An 18,850-nucleotide genomic window follows, 5' to 3' on the forward strand; every position below is an offset into this window, starting at 1 on the left:
AACCCACATCCAAGGGCCCAGGACATTATTGGCACCACTTGCCAGGGCAGGACTCACAGTTGGCAGAGTCCAGAGGCTGTAGCACGGTTGTTGGAAGTCTTTGATGTCCCCTGGATTCACTTTAGTTCTGGTATGTAGCGAGTGCAGGTCCAGTCCCTCACACTCCCTCGCAAATAGGACAGCAGGCAGCAGGGCAGGCAGAGTAAATCAGGAGTCCAGCAATGTCCAGCAGAGTGACAGTACTTTCAGCAGTACAGCAGTCCTCTTCCTGGCTGAATGTCCTCAGGTTGAGAAGTATACTGAAGTGGTGGTGTCTGAAGTCCTTTTTTTCTACAGTTGTGCCTGTGAAGTGGGGAGAATTGTCTAGAGACATGCATTTGAAGTGCATAGATGCCCTACCTCCTCTGTTGTGGTTCTAAGGTGTCTTGAGTGAAAATGCATGGTCATTGAGCTCTATTGTATTTGGACATTACACGGTCTATTCAGTTATTAGTGAGGCAGCGCTCAGCTCAGCCCCCCCATCAAGCCAGTTAATGGCCCATTAAGGCCGATCAAGTCACACATTAGCTCCCATTGTGTGTGGCTGTCTAGAAGGAATGCACAAAGCCCAGCGATCACCCATCCCAGACGTGTATTCCGAGACAGGCAGAGGGCACAGAAAGGTCAAAGTAAGAAAATGCCAAATTTCTAATTCCAGAGACACGAAACTCAAAATATCAATATTTTCCCAATTGGGAATTACACTTACAAAATGTAATGAGGTAATCTAAATGTTAACCTATGGGAGTGATAGACCTTGCAGTTGTGAAAAATGAATGTAATATTTTTTTTCTACCAGGACATAAAAGTACATGTACTGCTTTTTAAATACACTGCACCCTTTCCTTAAGGCTGCCCAATGTCTACCTTAGGATGTGACTTATATGTATTAAAAAGGACAGTTGGGGTATGGCAAGTGGGTTAACTTATTGAAAGTATGATAGAGTGCACACCTAAAGTCAATATTTATAAACAATGATGAACAATGCTCATGACAGGATTTTGCCTTGTGAACTCAGTTTATGCTTTTTCCCAGTATTATGTAAACAATTCACAAATTAATTGGTGCGCCGTCGCAAACCAGATCCAAGACGCACAGCCATGTGGACATAAATCAAAATAATCAGGAGACCAAGATCCAATTTGGTATGGTATGGTAAAAGTATTTTTAAAGCGCTAACATTCATCCCAAAAGGATATCATGGCGCTAAAAATTAAACAATGTACAGAGAGCTGACACAGGTCGATGATACTTTTAATGAGTGTTAGGGAACAACGTGGTTTTGAGTTTTTTTCTAAAAGTAAGGTAGCTGTCGGTAAGTCTTAAATCTGTCGGTACATTGTTCCACAGGTTTGCAGCTAAATGTGAGAAGGCACGGCCACCCGTCCTAACCTTCTTTATTCGGGTGGTTACCGCTCTTGCGGTGAATTGGGATCTAAGATTTCTATTTGGTACATAGAAGTTGATTCTATATTTTAGGATAATCGGGCCAGTATCATGCAGTACTCTGTGGGTGATGCACAGCATTTTGAAAGAGGCTCTTTCTCTCATTGGCAGCCAGTGTAAGGCTCTCAAACAGCTTGTAGCGGAGTCATATTTTCTTTTGTTACATATGGCTTTTGCTGCCGCATTCTGAACAAGCTGTAACTTTGAAAATAGATAATCCGCCATGCCAACGAATAGGGAATTCCCGTAATCAAGTCTACTAATTAATAGTGACTGGACTAAGATATTTCTACATTCCAAAGGAATCCAGGGAAACACTCTTCGTAGCATTTTCAGTAGCGCGAAGCCTTTACCACAAATAGTTGTTACGTGGTTTTTCATTGACAGTGCATTGTCAATGTGGACTCCCAAATTCCTCGCCGTCTGAGTTGGTTTGGGGGGTGTGCCAAGACTGTTGGGCCACCAAGTGTCATCCCAAAGCTGTTGGGAACCGCCGAACAATAGAATCTCCGATTTATCGGCATTTAATTTCAGGCAATGATTATGCATCCAACTAGATAATTCGGTGAGGCAGTTGAGCAGTCTGCTTTTGGAGTCTTCTTCACCATTTAAGGCAATCATTAGTTGCGTATCATCTGCGTATGAGCAGATGTTGACACCCCACTTCTTCCCAATAGTGGCTAACGATGATACATAAACATTAAATAGTGTTGGGCTTAATGATGCCCCCTGTGGTACACCATACTTGATCTTTCGAGGTGTGGAAGTATAGCTGCCTAGTCGGACAGATTGCGATCTGTCGGATAGAAAAGAGTTCAACCAAGTCAGGGCTTTTCCCTGTATTCCTTTTGCGGCTAACATTCGTGATAAAAGGTTATGGGATACGGTATCAAAAGCTGCTGATAAATCTAACAATATCAGGGCCACCGTTTTACCCACATCAACCTGATTTCTGATGTCGTCCAGTACTACCAGGAGAGTTGTCTCAGTACTGTTGTTAGACCTAAAGCCTGTCTGCGAAACATCAAGCAAGTTATTAGTTTCCCAAAAATTTGACAGCTGTTTATTCACTAGTTTCTCCAACACTTTTGAAAAATATGGCAACTGCGAGATGGGCCGGTAATTGGCTGGATAGTTTATGTCCGCACCCGCTTTTTTTAATAAGGGAGTCACTACTGCTGTTTTCCAGATAGCTGGGAATTCCGCTTGGTCTAGTGACTGGTTTAATACTTGCGTCACTATTGGACCAATTAAAGGAATTAATTGTAAGAAAATGTGGTGTGGGCATGGGTCCAGTGGGGAGCCCGATTTAATTTCTGACATAACTTTGATTACTTCTTCCTCTGAAAAAGGGCCAAAGACAGGACAGCTGGCCAATGAACAAGGCTCTGCATCAATATGATGCTCTGTCGTTTTCTGGTAATTGCTGAAGAAGGATGAATACATTTTATCTATTTTGTCAAAGAAGAAATTGCTGATTTTATTGCATCCCTCCTGTGAAGGTGACAGGTTTGTTGTAAGGCTAGGGGGATTACAGAGTTCTCTAACAATTTTAAAAAGTTCTTTAGAGGAATGTTTATGTTCTAATATTTGCCGTGAAAAGTAGTCTTTTTTTGCTTTCCGTATGGCTGCATTATAAGCTTTCAATTCCTTTTTATAAATGGATCTGTCATTCATGGTTTTACTTAACCTCCATTTATGTTCCAGCGTAGTGCATTTTCTTTTAAGAGTCTTTAGATCTGGGCCATACCACTTTTCCGACACCGTTCGTCTGGATTTAGATTTAGTAGCGTTTATTGAGCAGTGTTCAAGTGCGTCCCCAATACTTTTTTGTAGATGATAAATTTCTTGTTCAGTAGAGGAGCTCGAATTAGTATTAAAATGAAAGTGCTGTTGGCATTTCTCCAATGAGAATTTTTTCCAATTTCTAGCTGTAGCTGGGGTCTGTATCGTTGGTCTCGTATTTTTTTATAGGTAGGCTGATGTTGAATTCTATCCTAAAATGATCAGTCCATGTAAGAGGCACAATGTTGTTAATAATTGTGGTCTCGATATTCGTAAATATCAGATCCAGCCTGTGTGCCGCTCTGTGTGTGTCCTGGTTGACTATTTGTGTTAATTGCAGGATTTCCATGTTGTCTGCAAGATGCTTAGTAAGTGAGTTAGTATGTGACTCAAAATGTACATTGAAGTCTCCTAATACTAAGATGTTTTTATGTTTTAGACAAGCAGGAAGAATCTGAGAGAGAAGCTGAGTACTAAATTCTACTGTGCTTCCTGGAGGGTTATAGATAATAGCTCCTCCCATCAGTAGATAAGTGCCTAAAAAGACTGAGTAAATCATTACTTCATGTTTGCTATCCTGTGTAGGCACTTCTTGGGTGCAAGTGAACTTCTCTTTAAATAGCAAGGCTACCCCTCCACCCTTCTTTTTGGATCTATTGAGATTTAAGATTTTATACCCTATGGGGAGCGCCGTTGCAATGTCAGGAGTACTGTGGGTGTCAAGCCAGGTCTCCGTAAGGAACACTAAATCCGGGTGCATTTGATGTAAAGTGTCCCAAAGTTCAATAGAATGTTTAGGGAGAGATCTTGTGTTCAGATAAATACAGGATATTTCAAGGTTAGAAGAATTTCTTAGAGTTAGGTCGTCGTTAGGTTTATTGTCCCTTCTGCATCTCCGCCAAATGGGCCCATGATGTTAGCGGGCTCCACTTTGGCACATTGAGGGTGGCCCTGTAGGGGTTTGGTATTAAGTAAAATGAGATTATCTTTAGAATAAGTCAGTTGCGGTGTATCTGACCTATCACTAGTCGGTGAGGCAGAGTTTGTAGCCCCTAGTCCCGTACAGGCGCGGACGGGCTTGTCTTTGGCACGTCTTCGACGCGCCGTCGACGCGCCCGCTGCGCTCGTCCGCTGCGCTTCATGTGAGGGGAGTTCATTGTAGAGGTGGGAGGGGCCGAGCACTGTGCCGCTCGCCTACTCCTCACCAAAGATGGTGGATTCCGTTCTAGTCCCCGGCAGCGCCTAGTCTGCTGCGATGGGGCGGGCAGGGTTCGTGGGGCGGGAACAGGAGGAGTGAAGTTTAATGCCCAGGTGAGCGTTCGCTAAGTTTTCAAACAAGTACACAATTACGCTTTTAAAAATTGGGTCTTTTAAAAGCAATTCACATGCAGTACACAGTAACACTTTTAAAAATTAAAACTTTTAAAAGCTATTAGAAATTAGTAAAATTCGTTGTCTCACTCAAGCAGCAGTCCCGGCTTCCGCCTCAGGACCTCAACAATCACGTGCACACTGTCAATCGGTGCACGCGCTCCAAGTCAACGTTTTTAAAGGATTAGGGGTGGGAGGGGCCGAGCACTGTGCCGCTTGCCTACTCCTCACCAAAGATGGTGGCTTCCGTTCTAGTCCCCGGCAGCGCCTAGTCTGCTGCGATGGGGCGGGCAGGGTTCGTGGGGCGGGAACAGGAGGAGTGAAGTTTAATGCCCAGGTGAGCGTTCGCTAAGTTTTCAAACAAGTACACAATTATGCTTTTAAAAATTGGGTCTTTTAAAAGCAATTCACATGCAGTACACAGTAACACTTTTAAAAATTAAATCTTTTAAAAGCTATTCGAAATTAGTCAAATTCGTTGTCTCACTCAAGCAGCAGTCCCGGCTTCCGCCTCAGGACCTCAACAATCACGTGCACACTGTCAATCGGTGCACGCGCTCCAAGTCAACGTTTTTAAAGGGTTAGGGGTGGGAGGGGCCGAGCACTGTGCCGCTCGCCTACTCCTCACCAAAGATGGTGGCTTCCGTTCTAGTCCCTGGCAGCGCCTAGTCTGCTGCGATGGGGCGGGCAGGGTTCGTGGGGCGGGAACAGGAGGAGTGAAGTTTAATGCCCAGGTGAGCGTTCGCTAAGTTTTCAAACAAGTACACAATTACGCTTTTAAAAATTGGGTCTTTTAAAAGCAATTCACATGCAGTACACAGTAACACTTTTAAAAATTAAATCTTTTAAAAGCTATTCAAAATTAGTAAAATTTGTTGTCTCACTCAAGCAGCAGTCACGGCTTCCGCCTCAGGACCTCAACAATCACGTGCACACTGTCAATCCAGGAATCCAGGAAATCCTTGCTAATCTGTTGTACTGCATTTCTTCTAACATTTCAAACTCTGAACAGAGGCTAAGTGATTCCCATTTTCTCAAAATCACAGAAGTGCCCATCCAGGCTTATTTCAGAAGCAAGTCAGAATACACTTTTCATCTTAGTTAGCCATGCAGATATTCGCCCAATGCATTTCAGGCCAAAGGCCCTTCGTCAGGGGTAACTGTAATATAAAAAAGACCCATCAGCAGCCATCAATGATTACATAAACTGGAACATAAATATAAAATTAGCAAAATATAACTTGTGATACATTAAATGAATACTCAGAAACCATCCCCAACACATGCTGCAAAAGATTTCACCCTTAATTTTGTGCTCAAATTAACCGATGAATATTATGCAACACAAAAGCAGAACAATATTGAAAATTAGTTTGCTGGTATTCCAGGCATAGAAAACACCAAATGTGACAAAGGACTCCAAATGTGATAACCTTGAATATTAAAATATATACGAGCAAACTGCACGTGAAACTTATGATGCATCCAGATGCGTAATCTGATTATACTCAATATGAAACCATTTGTGATCGAGGGTGTGAACACCAGCAACAGCATCCAAAAAAGCAACAGAATTCTGCACCAAAATAGCTGATAATGCTTGCGTAGTGAACCCACAGGTGAAACTGATCCTGTTAACCCATACTGTGCAGTTTAAACTCAAAAACGTGACTTTGACACTAAATAATATGCATAAAGGAAATACTTAAGGCCCTGTGATGTTAGAACATACAGAGCTCACCATGCTGTCAGTCCTTTAAAAACCTTGCTGATAAACACTGTTACTAAAAAATGAAAAAGAAAACCATATAAAAGTGAGAATGCCAATAAAAAACCCAAAATGTAAATGCTATCAAAGTGAATACAAACCTGTGTCACCTTTAAAGTTAAGTGTTACCTATAAGAGAGACAGGCCTAGCAGCAGTGAAAAAATAATGTAATAATTTTCGCTACCAGGACATGTAAAACTTAAAAGTACATGACCTGCTTTATAAACACACTGCACCCTTCTCTTAGGGCTGCCTAGGACCTACCTTAGGGGTGACTTATATGTTTTAAAAAGGAAGGTTTGGACCTGGCAAGTGGGTTAACTTACCAGGTTGACAGTGCAGTTTAAAGCTGCACGTACAAATTCTGCAATAGACATGTTTAAGGGGCTACTGAAGTGGGTGGCACAATCAGTGCTGTGGGCCCACAAGTAGCATCTAATTTACAGGACTCGGGCACAGGTACTGAACTTTGCTAGGGACGTGTAAGTAAATTACATGTGCCAATTGTGTATAAGCTAATGTTACCATGTTTTAAGCAGAGAGCATGTGCACTTCAGCACTGGTAAGCAGTGGTAAAGAGTCCTAAAGCCAACAAAAATGAATTCAGCAAAAAGGGGAGTAGGAAGGTAAAACGTTTGGGGTTACCCCTGCAGAGACGGCAGTGTCCAACATGTTTTATGTAAGGCAGAATTGAATCACTATTTCCAGCACACATTCTTAAGAAGAGCATGGATATACTATGGAAATGTCCTTCATGTTTTAGATCTGAGGGCCAGATGTGCAAAGGCTTTTTGAGATCATAAATGAATCTCAGACTCAGGCCTGTTTGCGACCACAAACAGGTTATTTAACCGTACAAAAAGGCAAATTACGATTAAATAAGCGGCGTGCTTATGGCATCCCTTCCAAATATCAATTTGCAGTAGTGTATAATAATGTGTATCCAATGTTCTGATTGCAAACTATTAATACTTTATCACCAGTTCAAAACCTAAGTTAAAGCATTCGCAAATGGGAAGGGCTACCCGAGGGGAAGTAAAAAATGCACACTCTTAAAAAATGAAACTTAAATGTCAAATTTTTTATTTTTAAACTCATCCGGTATACTTTTAAGGAACATGGGCTGCAATTAAAAGAATAAAAATAAATTGCTTTATTGAAAAGCAATCACAGACATGGTGCTCTCCTGACACCAACAGGCCACGATCTCTGTGATGGCAGTCACTCCTAGTGGATCGCAAATTGCAACCTATTTCATTAATTGTCATGAGGGTGGTTGTTGTGCGACCCACTAGAAATCGCTAATTTAAAAAAAAGTTACATACATTAGGATGAGCGATTTCCTAATTGCAATTCGGAGATGATCGCAATAGGAAATTGCTGTTCGTAATATTAGTACATCTGTCCCGAGTCACGGAATCATCCCTGCAAATAAGCCAGACTTCCTAGGAAGAAAAACTTGCTTTCAACATAATTGTGATTCATAAAATGGAGACAGGTATTTTCACTAGGGTGTTTGAGGAGGCATATGTAATCCAGGACGAAATCTCTGGAATCTTGCTCGTATAGATGTTACATCCACCCAGTGTACAACTTTTTTGTCCAGGCATATATGCAATACATAGGGCGTATTGCGAGTCAGGCGGAACAAAGTTACCTTGTGCTTTCAAGCATTCCGCTTTTTTATTTAGGTTTTTTCACGCCCTATTTTTCTGGGGAGGGGGGAAAAATCAGACTAGATTTTTTTCAGTCAGTAAAGTCGGACGAGAAAATCACGTTCGATTTTGGATGCAGCAGCAACCAATTCTCTTTCCCGTGGTTTGTTCTAAGAGGGAAAATCATGCAATTCTATCCCCTTTTAAACGTTTCCCGTTTCCTACCTCATTCTCCCCACCTACCTCCGTCATCCCCCACCCTATTCAGTCTGCAGCATTAATTTGCCCCCTGCTTAGATCCGATGGTAAATGTATGGTTTAAACACCACAGAATTGTGGATTCGCCATCCCAAGTGGTTTAACTCATAATTGCATGGTACCTGGAGGGTTTACCACATGGTAACAGTACATTTGGATTAATATATACCATGTTGTTAATCTGACCAAAGTACAGATGCAACTTGTAATTAGGGCCCTAGAGGTGAGGTGCCATGTGGTTCCAAAACATTTTCTAGTTCTAGTTGAATGCTGGTAGCCTGTCTTTCATCCAACTGTTCCCCCTCACACCTGCGTTTGTGATTGTTTGCAAATGTACAGCTCAATTTGGCTTTTTTTTTAACTTGCATTTTTTCTTAAACAATAGGTCAATGCCTTTCACCCTGAATGCAGACTCATGCTGGAAATCCGTGAAGAAGAAATCAAATGCAAAAACTTCCTAAACAATCAAGCAATGGAAGGTTTCAAAGGTAAGTGTAACAGTTCATAAACTGTTTGGCCTTACATTATGTAAACTGCAAGATAGACGCATAGAATATTATGGCAGATTAAAGTTACAATGCAAGCCAGTCTGTGTATCTCTATGCTTAATCAAATCACATGGACCATTTAATCTCTCCATCTTCACTCCTGCCTTTTACAGAACCTTACTCATTCACATACCCATCCACTTTTTTAATTAATTGTCCTTTTTTAGGTCGAAGCCTACTAGATAACAGCGCTGTCTGGCTGCAAAGACATATTGGGGACTTACCTGGAAATGCATTTCTTCCATTGCTTACCATTGGCTTTGTCTTTTATACCTCTCATTAGTAGGCTTCCTATTCATGTCCCAGCTGGTCAGTCTTGTCTTTTCCCATCCCATGGATCCATTGTCTCTTTACCATTTGTGTTGTATGCCTGGTGTTTGTGCTCGATTCCAGGGAAATATTTTTTATTTTTGTGTAAGCGCTCACAGAGCTGTCTCTCTTGTGTACTTCTCTCCCCCCCCCACTCATTCTGCTGCCTATCCCCATGTGCTTCGCACCACCCCCATCTGTTGTGCTTGCCTGCCTACTTCTCCATGTTGCATCTATTCCTGCTCTCCCCGTGCTGCTTCGGTTTCCCTCTGCTCTCTCATGTGTTCCTTTCGACCACCCCTGATGCTTCGCCCTCTCATTGCTTCTGTTCCCTGTTGCTTCCACTCCCCCCTTCACACTTCAAAATAATTTTAAAAAACAATTTTGTTTTGTTTTAATATATCGATCTGACTTGGAGTGTGAACTAAAAACAAAAGAAAGGATCTGTGTCATTTTGTAGGTGCACGCCCGCCTAGTGCAGCACCTGCAAAATGACATGGGCAGCTGGGCGAAAGTTTTTTGGTTTGTTTTACTTAACCCATGCTGCACAGCATTAGGGATGGTGTGCAGCGTGGCTAAAAACTATTGGCAAAGCCAATAGGTTTCAAACGTGAGCTTTACATGTGGCTTTACTAATGCTTGTTGTCTCTGTCACTTCTACCAGAAAGATGTATCCTCAATCCTCCTTTTTGTTTGCAAACCGTCCTCTATACCCCATACAGATGTTTGGGACATGTTTGCTATGTGTTCAATTTAAGAATTTGAATATGTCACTCTGTCCTAATGCTTCATGTATACCAATGAGCACATGTTCAGTTTAACATTTAAGGGCCAAAGAGATCCCCTTTCTAGGACTTCAACCAATTGCTGTTTCCAGTCTGGTCTTTTTCACCTCAATATGTGGCTATCAAAATAAAATACAACACTAAAGGGCTTATTTAAGGTTTGGTGGGGTGTATAATGCTACCCTGGTGGAGTAAAAGCCACCATATTTAGAGATCTTCTCCAGGAACCAGTAAACTCTGTGCCTTCAGTAGAGCTGCCACCATGTCTGACAGCACACACAGAGGCTTTGCACTGCAGCCACCATATTCAATGAGCCTCCACAGTAACGTTTTCTTTTAAAATGCAAACTTCCAAAGCTGGAGTTTGTTACTGCAAAACAAAAAAAGCTTATAGCCCTGTCACGCTGGTAGTTTTCTCCCCCCAAATGAGGATCTTTAAATTTCTTCAGTTTGTGACCATGAGGCATTTCCAGGAGGTCCTGAACCTGAAGAACATGACATTGGAATGTCTGCTTTCAAGACGGTGGATGGTCTCATGTCTACTGACCGAAGGTCCAATGTAATTCACCCATCGCTCAAAGGTTTCACTGGCGTAGCTAGCGTAGTTTCCGCTGTTCGAAATCTGTCAGATCCTCCAACTCTAAACAGAGCAGGGGAACGGTGAATTTGTCAAACACGGTACAGCGTCACATTTGTGGCAGAGTACCCTGCCTGCCAAACTCTAGGTAATTCACTTTGCTCCAATAACTGCTTACCAGAGTATATTTAGAATGTCAACACAGTATATCAGTTCTCTTACACAATCATACACATTTACATAAAAAGCAATGAACAGGGCAAATTTACAGTAGTAATAATAACACATGAGGTAGAATGGCCACTTTTTTTAAAATGTGGATGGGGCGTGCCGCCCTCCTCCCCATTAAATAGTTGAGTAACTATAACTCTCCCCCTCGTCATGTACTGCTTATTAATCACATATTACATTACTCATGATGTTCTATGGCATCATTGCTAACATTAATGCAACATCTGAAATTACGTCATTGTTGACAACACTCTTTCTGGTTGGCAGGCAAGTTATAGTTACTACAATTAACTATAACTTGTGCATTCAGTGTTTTTTTTTGTTTAAATTGTTGGCTTTTGTACTGCTGACATTTTCATTTAACAATAACGTCACTTTAACCTTTGTTTTTGCCAGTGTATATATATATAGATATATATATATCATGTCAACAAACAACTCCTTCTGGACTCGAGTGGACCCTAGGAGAGTGGTGTGCACGCCGGCGGAGACAACCGGCTATTCCAATATTCCAATTTTAACTATTCCAATAAGCACGCTCTCAGGAATCGAATGACCCAGAAACAGTATAGGAAAAACTGCTGTTTAATTTACACAACGCGTTTCACCAACAGGCTTGATCACGTGATCAAGCCTGTTGGTGAAACGCGTTGTGTGAATTAAACAGCAGTTTTTCCTATACTGTTTCTGGGTCATTCGAGTCCCGAGAGCGTGCTTATTGGAATAGTTAAAATTGGAATATATATATATATACATATATATATGAGTTTGTGTATATGCGTGCATTTGTGTGTGTGTGTGTAAACCCCCACAAAAAGTGTGGTAAAGATCCATGATGTGATGTCCTGTGTAGTAGAGGTCAAGGCATGGTAAATGAATGTGTTGTAATGGCATGCGTTGTAATGTCACATGTCCCCTTCTGTAAATATGTACTTGAGTGCCTACAGCATGTTGAAAATGTTATGATAATCTGTCACTTGGGTTGTACACCTATGACTTTATATCCCCTCACACAGCTGAAATGTCTCCTTGTCTTTAAGTGCATAGGTTTGGAATCTATATGAATTATACATCAAACTTTCCTCTTTTCTGGCTTAAAATGTTGCACCTGTACATATACTATAGCCATGTCGGGCTCGGGACCCTTTCTGTCAATGAATCCCCAAATCTCAGATAGTCAGATTTGAAGGCAGAGCTTTCAGCCTCACATTGTTGGTATAAGTTGACCTTCTGTCTGAGAATCCCACACATTGTTCTAGCTTTTAGAAAACTTTTGAAAAGCTGCTAATTCTCCTAAATTGATAGCACCGTGAAACTACATGTGTGTGCACTCGATAAGTAAGAGTTTGAACTGGTTTGGATTGAAGTGGATAGGGATCTTACTTGTTTTCGTTGAATTCTCCCATACCCTCAATGTCTAAATCCTGCGGTCCGTTTTTGCTACAGAATAACATCCTCTTATGAGGGGACAGGGCGCAGGTGATAGAACAGCATTTTGCAATCTCTGACATACTTGATGGTACCCCTCCCAGAAGACACCTAAGGCTGGTGAAAGGCTCCAAGGGAAGGACTATGCCTCTGTTTCGCCAATGAGTGATTATAGTATTAGAACAGAGGCTTTTTCTGGCAAAAACCTTGTTAACATGCGCAGTTGTCCTGAGTGCAGCAATGTTTAGAGCTGCAATTATTGTGTGAGAGCATTTTTATGAGTTTATGGCATGACTTCATCTTAGTCTGTTAGATCAAGCTCAAAACTGCAGAGCTGCAGACACCTCCCACTTGGGCAAGTACTTACGCAGGTGTTGCTGTAGCTGAGGAGGTTCGGACATTGGTTTGAATACCCGCCCCTGAAACCATGTGGGAGTGTCTCTACCAATCTGAGTGAGCGCTTTAAAAGTGAACAGTGAATCACATCCGATGAAAGGCATCTGAGGAAGGCTATTATGCTGAAATGCATCATGCCGATCGTTTCTGTGCACTGCAATAAAGGGAGGAACTTTCACTTACCTGTGTGGGCTGACATCCTTTCAAGAAGGGGAAGGACGTTTGGTGTGGTGTTAGGAGCTAGCCACAAGCTCTTTCAAGTCCCCGTCCATAAGAGTTCGGCGGTCAGTGGCAAATTGTGGAAAATCTCAAGGCGCTTGGGAAAACGCCGAACCGCCACACTCCGCAGTGAGTTACAAAGCCAGGATTTGCTGGGCCATGACTGCGTGGCTACGTTCATGCTCACTGTAGCGGTGGATGTCTGGGCTCGCTGTGGTGACTTGCGGCTGGATGAAGGGGTGAAAGTTCCGCTCTTTTCACTTCAAGATCCAGGATTCAGTGGTGTAGCTGCAGACACCGCCCACTTGGGCAAGTACTTACGCAGGTGTTGCTGTAGCTGAGGAGGTTCGGACATTGGTTTGAATATCCGCCCCTGAAACCATGTGGGAGTGTCTCTACCAATCTGAGTGAGCGCTTTAAAAGTGAACAGTGAATCACATCCGATGAAAGGCATCTGAGGAAGGCTATTATGCTGAAATGCATCATGCCGATCGTTTCTGTGCACTGCAATAAAGGGAGGAACTTTCACTTACCTGTGTGGGCTGACATCCTTTCAAGAAGGGGAAGGACGTTTGGTGTGGTGTTAGGAGCTAGCCACAAGCTCTTTCAAGTCCCCGTCCATAAGAGTTCGGCGGTCAGTGGCAAATTGTGGAAAATCTCAAGGCGCTTGGGAAAACGCCAAACCGCCACACTCCGCAGTGAGTTACAAAGCCAGGATTTGCTGGGCCATGACTGCGTGGCTATGTTCATGCTCACTGTAGCGGTGGATGTCTGGGCTCGCTGTGGTGACTTGCGGCTGGATGAAGGGGTGAAAGTCCTGCTCTTTTCACTACAAGATCCAGGATTCAGTGGTGTAGCTGCAGACACCGCCCACTTGGGCAAGTACTTACGCAAGTGTTGCTGTAGCTGAGGAGGTTCGGACATTGGTTTGAATACCCGCCCCTGAAACCATGTGGGAGTGTCTCTACTAATCTGAGTGAGCGCTTTAAAAGTGAACAGTGAATCACATCCGATGAAAGGCATCTGAGGAAGGCTATTATGCTGAAATGCATCATGCCGATCGTTTCTGTGCACTGCAATAAAGGGAGGAACTTTCACTTACCTGTGTGGGCTGACATCCTTTCAAGAAGGGGAAGGACGTTTGGTGTGGTGTTAGGAGCTAGCCACAAGCTCTTTCAAGTCCCCGTCCATAAGAGTTCGGCGGTCAGTGGCAAATTGTGGAAAATCTCAAGGCGCTTGGGAAAACGTCAAACCGCCACACTCCGCAGTGAGTTACAAAGCCAGGATTTGCTGGGCCATGACTGCGTGGCTACGTTCATGCTCACTGTAGCGGTGGATGTCTGGGCTCGCTGTGGTGACTTGCGGCTGGATGAAGGGGTGAAAGTCCTGCTCTTTTCACTACAAGATCCAGGATTCAGTGGTGTAGCTGCAGACACCGCCCACTTGGGTAAGTACTTACGCAGGTGTTGCTGTAGCTGAGGAGGTTCGGACATTGGTTTGAATACCCGCCCCTGAAACCATGTGGGAGTGTCTCTACTAATCTGAGTGAGCGCTTTAAAAGTGAACAGTGAATCACATCCGATGAAAGGCATCTGAGGAAGGCTATTATGCTGAAATGCATCATGCCGATCGTTTCTGTGCACTGCAATAAAGGGAGGAACTTTCACTTACCTGTGTGGGCTGACATCCTTTCAAGAAGGGGAAGGACGTTTGGTGTGATATATATATATATATATATATATATATATATATATATATATATATATATATATATATATATATATATATATATATATATATCATGTCAAAAAACAACTCCTTCCGGACTCGAGTGGACCCTAGGAGAGTAGTGTGCACGCCGGCGGAGACAACCGGCTATTCCAATATTCCAATTTTAACTATTCCAATAAGCACTCTCTCAGGAATCGAATGACCCAGAAACAGTATAGGAAAAACTGCTGTTTAATTCACACAATGCCTTTCACCAACAGGCTTGATCACGTGATCAAGCCTGTTGGTGAAACGCGTTGTGTGAATTAAACAGCAGTTTTTCCTATACTGTTTCTGAGTCATTCGATTCCTGAGAGCGTGCTTATTGGAATAGTTAAAATTGGAATATATATATAAATATATATATATATATATATATACATATATATATATGAGTTTGTGTATATGCGTGCATTTGTGTGTGTGTGTAAACCACCAGAAAAAGTGTGGTAAAGATCCATGATGTGATGTCCTGTGTAGTAGAGGTCAAGGCATGGTAAATGAATGTGTTGTAATGGCATGCGTTTTAATGTCACATGTCCCCTTCTGTAAATATGTACTTGAGTGCCTACAGCATGTTGAAAATGTTATGATAATCTGTCACTTGGGTTGTGCACCTATGACTTTATATCCCCTCACACAGCTGAAATGTCTCCTTGTCTTTAAGTGCATAGGTTTGGAATCTATATGAATTATACATCAAACTTTCCTCTTTTCTGGCTTAAAATGTTGCACCTGTACATATACTATAGCCATGTCGGGCTCGGTACCCTTTCTGGCAATGAATCCCCAAATCTCAGATAGTCAGATTTGAGGGCAGAGCTTTCAGCCTCACATTGTTGGCATAAGTTGACCTTCTGTCTGAGAATCCCACACATTCTTCTAGCTTTTAGAAAACTTTTGAAAAGCTGCTAATTCTCCTAAATTGATAGCACCGTGAAACTACATGTGTGTGCACTCGATAAGTAAGAGTTTGAACTGGTTTGGATTGAAGTGGATAGGGATCTTACTTGTTTTCGTTGAATTCTCCCATACCCTCAATGTCTAAATCCTGCGGTCCGTTTTTGCTACAGAATAACATCCTCTTATGAGGGGACAGGGCGCAGGTGATAGAACAGCATTTTGCAATCTCTGACATACTTGATGGTACCCCTCCCAGAAGACACCTAAGGCTGGTGAAAGGCTCCAAGGGAAGGACTATGCCTCTGTTTCGCCAATGAGTGATTATAGTATTAGAACAGAGGCTTTTTCTGGCAAAATCTTTGTTAACATGCGCAGTTGTCCTGAGTGCAGCAATGTTTAGAGCTGCAATTATTGTGTGAGAGCATTTTTATGAGTTTATGGCATGACTTCATCTTAGTCTGTTAGATCAAGCTCAAAACTGCAGAGAATTTTCTGTAATTTACTTTTAAGGAAAGCTAAGGTCTTTAATTCTTGGAAAGTTATTTATAAATGGTTGTCACATGATGAGATTCCCTAAGCTGAAAAGTGGTTAGACACTTTTGAAATTGTGGAAAGTATGAGACCTGATTGTGAAACATACTGTCATGTAAGTTTACCAATGCACAACAAATACTAACTGCTTAACTAATTGCCCAAAGAAATGTGTTGTGGAATTCTTATGGCCACAGCATACAGATTTGAGTAAACTTGCGCACAGCATTTAATGGTGAAGTAGAGTGGACAGTGTAACTTTCACTGAACTAGTCCATTATATTAAAAAAAGAGTACCCAGAGTTTTAGCACCAGCCCACCTCAACCTTTCTGGTCATCGGGTTCTGAACCACCCGTGAGATGGGCAAAATGGAAGGATTATTTTATGAATTACATTGCTGCCATTGATGATGCGGAGGAAATGCCAGCAGAGCAAAAGAAGAAGATTCTACTGCATTTTCTGGGTGCAATGGCTTTTAAAATGTACCCCGATTATCAAAAATGCTTGTTGTGGGCAATAATAATGTCTTTTTAGCTCTTGTGGAGGAATAAATATAAATATTTTGCTCCTAAGGTGTGTGGGCATCATTAGATGCAAATTCTTTCAACACAAATATACCAGAATTGAAACTACAAATATTAGTGGTTGATTGCAAATTTGGTACCTTGCAAGAAGACTTGATTAGGGATCAGGTCGTAATGCATGCTTGCAATCCTGCAATACATGGAGACTCATCACTAAAGACCATTTTAGCAATAGTACAGAAAGCTGAAATGTTGAAGAAATGTCCAGTGGTATTGAAACAAGACGAGAAGGACACCAATTCAGTAAACAGGATTTTCAAAGGGGGTAGTGACAAACCCTAACCTGAGCAAGGCAAATACAAACCTAGAGGAAAAGAGAAGAGCAGATGTTTTAGATGCGATACCAGGGAATACCTTTCTTAAAGAAAAAGCTGTCTTGCACTAAACCAGAAGTGTAGTAATTGCGGAATCAAAGGTCACTATCCAAAGTGTGTAATAAGAAGAAATGTGTGGAGGGTGTGTATGAGAAATTTGTGGATGCCAAAAGGAATGAATAAGATCAGGATTCAGATAGTGACAGCTTAATATGGTTAGTGATGTGAAAGAGAAATTGATGTTAAATATATATGATGATGCATTCAAGACTAAACCAGAGTGTTAAGTGACAATTGATAGGGTGGGAATAAGCATTTATGTTGATTCAGGTTCACCCTACAACATTGTCAATGATAATGTTTGGAAAGAGAAGTTTGTAGACAAAACAGGGGAATCGTTGCTTGAATCTGATATAAATCCAGAAAGGTATGGGGGAGAAAAAATGGATAGCCTAAGTTTCAGGTGCTTAACATTCATATTTAAACAAAGGATTTCACGCAGTAAATTAAATGCAGCAAAAAAAAATGTCCTTCTGTGCTGGTGGGATCAGGACAATTTACATATCATTCTGTACCTCAATAGTAAGAAGCAAGTCTTGATTGTAGATGAAGGCACAGCAGTGGTAGACCTTTTGTTAAATTATTTTCCAAAAGTCTTTAATAAGCAGGGAACAGCCTAATTGGATTTGAACATAAGATCCGGTTAAAGCAAGTTGCATGTCCCAAGGTACATAAGGTCAGGAATGTACCAATGGCAGTAAGGGAAGAAGTCTCTAACAAATTAGAGAAATTTGTATCTTCTGGGGTGATAGAACCAATAGAGACGTCTTAGTGGATTTCTCCATTGGTCGCAGCAAAAGTAAGATAAGGCTGTGTCGATCTGTGTCATTTGAACAATAATATTATTATGGACAAATTTCCTTTGCGTAAGATCAACGAAATGGTCACATTGTTGAAGGATGCAAAATGGTTCTAGTTAATTGACTTGTCTTCTGCGTACCATCAATTTTTATTAACACCTGATTACATAAAAATGCACAGCCTTCATTCCGCCTGATGGCTGTTTCCAATTTAAAACCATGCCCTTTGGGTTATCATCACCTGTGGCTGTTTTCCAAAGAATAATTTTCAATTTGTTTAGTAAAGAACAAGGAATTACATTTTTTCTGGACGAGATTCTGATTGTCAGCAAGAGCAGGAAAGAACATGACTCTAAATTGATGAAGGTGTTAACAATCCTGGAATCAAAAGGGTTGACGGTGGAATTTAGAAAATGTACATGAGTAGAAAGGAGTGTTACATGATTAGGTCATGTAATGATGAATACGGTGTTAAATTAAAACCATCATTGGTTCAAGCTATTAAGAATGCAGATAAACCAAAAAGCAAGGATGATGTAAGGTCATTTTAGGTATTGCTGAATACTGGCCCAAATGTATACCTAGATTTTCTGAAAGATGTTGTAACATCAGATAGTTATTAAAAAATGGGAGCAAATTGGTGTGGTCACAACAGTGTGAGAAATATTTTTGAGACATAAAAGATTGTATAACTAATGTAACTAAGTTATGCAGTTTTGATCCATGTGACAATTGTGTCATGCCAACCAATGCTAGTAACAAGGGGTTAGGTGCCATGCTGTCTCAAATGAATGGCAAGGGTGAGGAGTGCCTGATAACTTTTTCATCAAGCTCCTTAATGCCTGTTGAAGAAAAGTACCATACTATACAAAAAGAGGCGTTGGCTTGTGCTTGGGCTCTGGAACATTTCGATCATTTGCGTGGGCTAAACTAGTAACTATTCATTCTGATCACAAAGCCCTTGTGAAATTACTGACAACAGAGGGTACGGTCAATGCCATCTGCAAGATTTGCTAAAATATTCATACTTATGTAGGATTTTATTTACAACGTTGTGCATGTGCCTGGGA

The 18,850-nt window shown here is 41.6% G+C and overlaps 1 protein-coding gene across 1 annotated transcript in view; it reads left to right on the top strand.

Annotated features, from left to right (window-relative positions):
- The window catches only part of VIPR2 (vasoactive intestinal peptide receptor 2), a 961,249-nt gene that overhangs the window by 110,557 nt on the left and 831,842 nt on the right, over nt 1-18,850 (top strand). Inside the window, exon 2 of the mRNA XM_085631945.1 lies at nt 8,710-8,812. Within this exon, the coding sequence (XP_085488071.1) occupies nt 8,710-8,812 (103 nt within the window). The remainder of the gene's footprint in view (nt 1-8,709; nt 8,813-18,850) is intronic.

The sequence above is a fragment of the Triturus cristatus genome, chromosome 10 (genome assembly GCF_964204655.1).
Source record: "Triturus cristatus chromosome 10, aTriCri1.1, whole genome shotgun sequence".
Taxonomy (NCBI): Eukaryota; Metazoa; Chordata; class Amphibia; order Caudata; family Salamandridae; genus Triturus; species Triturus cristatus.